The sequence below is a fragment of the Panthera uncia genome, chromosome E3 (genome assembly GCF_023721935.1).
Source record: "Panthera uncia isolate 11264 chromosome E3, Puncia_PCG_1.0, whole genome shotgun sequence".
Taxonomy (NCBI): domain Eukaryota; kingdom Metazoa; phylum Chordata; class Mammalia; order Carnivora; family Felidae; genus Panthera; species Panthera uncia.
Genome location: NC_064815.1, coordinates 9,406,722 through 9,411,595, shown reverse-complemented (window position 1 = coordinate 9,411,595; position 4,874 = coordinate 9,406,722). Strand labels below are relative to the sequence as shown.

General features: G+C 59.4%; 1 protein-coding gene across 1 annotated transcript; it reads left to right on the top strand.

Moving 5' to 3' along the window:
• Nucleotides 1–700: 700 nt before the first annotated feature.
• Nucleotides 701–4,585, top strand: ITPRIPL2 (ITPRIP like 2). Its single transcript, XM_049638333.1, has one exon. The coding sequence runs from the start codon at nucleotides 1,805–1,807 to the stop codon at nucleotides 3,401–3,403; it is 1,599 nt and encodes a 532-aa protein (XP_049494290.1). The 5' UTR covers nucleotides 701–1,804; the 3' UTR covers nucleotides 3,404–4,585.
• Nucleotides 4,586–4,874: the final 289 nt, after the last annotated feature.

The window sequence follows — 4,874 nt, the reverse complement described above, 5'->3', positions numbered from 1 at the left end:
TGTCACTCGCAGCCCAAAGAACCCAGACTAATAGACGATGGTCCAGTGGCTAAGAGTAGTAGAGATGGGATCTGAAAGCAGGTCTCCTCAGCTCTAAGAGGCTCAATCCAGGATTTCCTGAGAAGCATCTTGGTGCTTAACTCAGGAGCCATCCTCTTTGTGCTGAGTCCCAGATGGCAGCTGAGTTCTGACATTTTTAAAGCATTCCACCTTTGCTCTCTTTAAATGGTGTTGGGAGCAGGGAAGGTGCAACTGACATAAGTAAATAAAGATAATGATTTAAATAAATCCAGGTTAGCTAAAGAAATCCCGATTATTTCAGAGAGTGCTCCCCGTTATGAAACAAAACAAAGCTTCTCAGGGACCGAGGCCCCAGTGTATGTCCCGACAACACAGACAACTCCCAGTAAGTAGGTGGAGAAGGGGCTTCTTGGTCAACCTCCTGGAGTCTTGCCCCCTGGCTTCTCTGGACCCGGATGCTGGTGTTCAAGGCACAGCTCTGCTAAAGCTGTGTGACCCTGGGCAAGGGGCTGAACCTGCCTGTGTCTCAATTTCCTCCTCTGAACAATGGGGAAAATCATAGCGGACGTTTCATAGCATTGACAGGAGGCGGGAGCGTGTGTAAAAGGATTAGCCCAATACCGGCCCACAGTAAGTCTTCTGTAAAAGCTGCTATTGTGATTCCCAAGGCTGGCTCCTCCTCGTTCAGATCTCAGACCAAATGTCAGCCGACCGCGAGAGCTTCCATCTTCTAGAGGGCAACCCCCCGCCCCCGCCCTTCTCACTCCCTCGCGCAGTGTTATTTCCTTCAGAGCATTTTCTGCTATGGAATCCTTTCTCTTTTGGTTTCCTCTTTTAAGAAAGGCTGTATGTAGGCTTTACGGAGGGCAAGGACCTTGTCGATTGCTATTGCCCCAGCTCCTGGCCTACTGCCTGGCACGTAGTAGGTACTCAGTAAATATTGGTTGAATAAGGGACTGCAGCACAGTGGCAGCGGCCGCTTCCGTGCCCAAGCCTGCCACGCCACCAGCGCCACGACTTGCTTGGCTGGGGGGTGGGGAGGCACACCCTGGGTGTGAGTCCTTTTCTCCTCCTTTTCAACTTCCCAGTGTAACTTTATGTGAGCACAACTCCAGAAGCTCCCAGGACAAGGCCACCGCCCCGGAATCAGGGCCTTCCCAGTTCTGCCTTCGGGGAGGGGAACGGGGGTGGCCCGCGGGAAGCCAGTTACGAGCGCCTCCTGAAGTCCCTCCCGCCGCCCCGCGTCGCTCTAAGGCGGAGGCCGGGGAGGGGGCCGCGCCGCCCGCCCGCTCTGCGCTCGGCTCCAGACTTCGGCATTTCCTCCCCGCTAGCTGGCGCGGACTCGCCTCCCCTCGGAAGAGGAAACTCCTGGGGCCGAGTAACGGGAACAAGAGCGGAGGAGAGCGGACACGAGCGCGGAGGGGGAGCCCGGGAGTGCCACCCAGGGTAGGAGGCAAGCCGGGCCGGGTCGGAAGCTGGCCGCGGGCGGCGCGCCGGGCGGGGCGGGGAGGGCCGCCGGGCGGGACGGAGCTCGCAGCCCGCGCAGGGCGCGGCCCGGGGCCCGGGAGCGCAGGGCGGGCCGCAGCTGGAAGGAAAACTTGAGCTGGGAGAGGAGGCCGAGCTGGAGGGCGCCTTCCCCGGACCCTGCGAGGGGGGAGCCGCCGCGGAGGCGAAGGAGACCGGGACCGCGGGGCTGCCGGGGCGCTGCCCGCATGCTGGGCCGGGGGCGCCGCCGGGGCTCGCGCCCTGGGCTGCAGGGCCGCCGCTGTCCCGGGCGCCCGGTATGTCGGTGCACTACACCCTCAATCTGCGCGTCTTTTGGCCCCTGGTGACCGGCCTGTGCACTGCCCTTGTGTGCCTCTACCATGTCCTCCGGGGAAGCGGGGACGACCGGGCTGAGCCCCCCGACGGTGCGGACGGCGGCTTCTCGCTGCTCAAGGTGGCCGTCCTGCTCCTCCTTGGCTACATCCTCCTGCGCTGTCGCCACGCCGTCCGGCAGCGCTTCCTGCCAGGGTCTCCCCGCCTGGGGAGACACTCCACCTTCTCTCCTAAACACTTCCGAGAGCCGAGCCTTGGCATCTTGCTGGAGAGTTACTACGAGCACGAGGTGCGCCTCTCTCCGCACGTGCTGGGCCACAGCAAGGCGCACGTGAGCCGGATCGTGGGCGAGCTGGTGCGGGCTGGCCGCGCCCGGGGGTCCCCGGGCCCCATCCCCGGCGGGGCGCTGGCGTTGGCCTTCCGCGGAGACTTCATCCAGGTGGGCAGCGCCTACGAGCAGCATAAAATCCGGCGGCCCGACGGCTTCGACGTGCTGGTGCCACTGCGCCTCCCGCCGCTGGTGGCGCTGGAGCCTCGGAGCCTGGGCACCGAGCCCGCGCTGGCCCCAGCCTTCCACGGCTGTTTCGTGTGCGCGCTCAAGGCGCCGCCGGGGGCCTCCGGAGGCCACTGGCTCCGGGACTGCAAACCCTTTGCCGACGGCTTCTGCGTGGACGTGCTCGGGCGGCGTCACCTCTCCGCCACTATGGTGCTTCGCTGGTTCCAGTCGCACCTGCAGCGTTCCCTGGCCACCGTGCGCTACAGCCTGGAGGGGCGTTGTCGGGTCAGCCTGACCCCCGGCGGCCTGGAGCAGCCTCCTACCCTGCACATCCTGCCGTGCCGCACGGATTACGGCTGCTGCCGCCTTTCCATGGCAGTGCGTCTCATCCCCGCTGTGCATTTGGGCGATGGCGTTTTCCTCGTGGCACCACCGCCGCCACCCTCACCTGTCGGGCCCCTGTCGGAGCTCCCGGGAGGCCTGCGCACTGATGCACTGTGGGGTGTGAATACAGCGCGTCAGGAGCAGAAGCTGCTGAGCTGGCTGCAGGAACGGGCCCCTCCAGGTGCCTGCTACCTCAAGTGCCTGCAGCTGCTTAAAGCTCTGCGAGACCTGGGCGCCCGCGGGCTGGACCCGGCGGCCGCCACCCAGTGGGGACGCATTCTGTCCTCGTACATGCTCAAGACAGTGCTGCTGGCGGTGCTGCTGCGTGAGGGGGCTCCGGTTCAAGGCTGGGACGAGGCACACCTGGGTGAGCGGCTGGAAGAATTAGTGCAGTTCCTTAGAGACTGCCTGCTGCGACGCCATACGCTCTTCCACTGCGTCCTGGGCCCTGGTGGGGCCGCTGCCGAGGTGGGCCCACTGCCCAAGGTTCTGCGTGAAGCTGCCCCCGTTGACCTCCTGGCCGCGTTCGACAGACATGCCCGGGAACTCGCGGCTGCGAGGTTGCTGTCCACGTGGCGAAGGCTGCCCCAGCTTCTCCGGGTCTATGGGGGTCCTCGCTACCTTGCCAGGTGCCCCCCACCCCGGAGTCAGCGCACCCAGGGCTTCCCTGAAGATGAACCATAAACCTTGACAGCGCCTCCACCTGGCCAAAAGCTCCTAAAGCCAACCCCCCCCCCCCCCGGGGGGTGGGGATGGCAAGGAAGCCAGTTTATCGCAAGGAAATGAGCTGCCACAGGTGTTAGAAAATTCGGAAGGTGACATCTGGTGACTTATTATGTCACCCCTGGCTCCAAAGCCAGTATAGTTATGGCATCTTTTTCACACCCACCAGCGTGTCCGGAGCAAGCCACAGAAAGACATCCAACCCCAGCAGCTAAGAGTTGGTCCAAATGTTGATTTGTGTGAAATGATTCTGTAGAAGGATCCAGCTTTTAGGGAAGTCCAGGAAAGGAAGCAAGAAATAGCTGCAGAGAAAGTTTCCGCTGTCGGTTTTTGAGACACAGATCTCTGGCCCCCAGATTTAAAGAAGCTAATGTTTTTTTGATATAAGTACTTGCTAGGTCCTGGGTTCCTGATGGTCTTCCTAAAAATCGGAATCTTTACAACTGGAATTGAAGTTCTATTCTAGGGGCTAATGTTCTGAGGAACACAGTTTCCACCGTTCAAATTAATATTCATGTATTTTTTAAATGGTGCAATCACAGGTGTCTGACAGGATTGCAAAGAATGAAGTCACATATGTTGAGAGAGAGGTCGTCTAGAGTTGGTTAGAGAAACTCCCAGAGCAAACAGCACTGTATTTTGATCAGACCTTTCATTTTGTGCTAATGGCCAGTGCCAAGCTGTTGCATCTGAAAGGGAGACTAGTTCCATTTGTCATTAAGAAATGTGCAGTCTTAAAAAGCAGGCTTGCTTAACATCCCTGCAGGCATACAATGGGGTGAGTACCAGTCAGCACCCATTCATGGAGAGCCTACTGCCAGCCAGGCACAGTGCAGAGTAGCAAAGAATCCATGTTTAGCACGACGCTGGTGAGGACGTAGAAACGTGTTAGGTTTTGAGGAAGATATAGTTCGATCTTCGTCTATGAAGATGACTCACCATAGCTTGCTGCTGGCTAGAGACAGAAACATGTTGGTTGGTTTGTTTGTTTTCAGCCTTTTTAACACAACCCTCTGCCCGGTGATTTCTTTCCGAGTGTCATGAGATGACGAAGAGGCAATGCGGGCTGTAGTGCCTAGGATGTGGTCAGCTCTCTCAGTCAGTGCTCGGCGATGGTTAAAAGTTCCTCTCCCATCGCCCCCCCCCCCCCCCCCCGCCCCGCAGCCTTTAAGTAAGTGGTCCTAAGGCCAACTTGAGGAGTAGTTGATTCAGCCCAGGTCTTGCAGGGCCTTTCGCAAAGAATTCAGTATCCTGGGTTCTGGGCTCCCTGACTGATCAGCCGAGGAGAGTAAGTGAGGGGGAGGTGAGGGGAGTCCTTGTCAGGAGTCTGCTGTTGTTTCTCTTTGGACATAAATCTCCCCAACTCGGCTGAGGTGTCAATAAGTCCACCATCCGCTTGCTTGCCAAATAGAAAATGTAACCAGTCCCACCC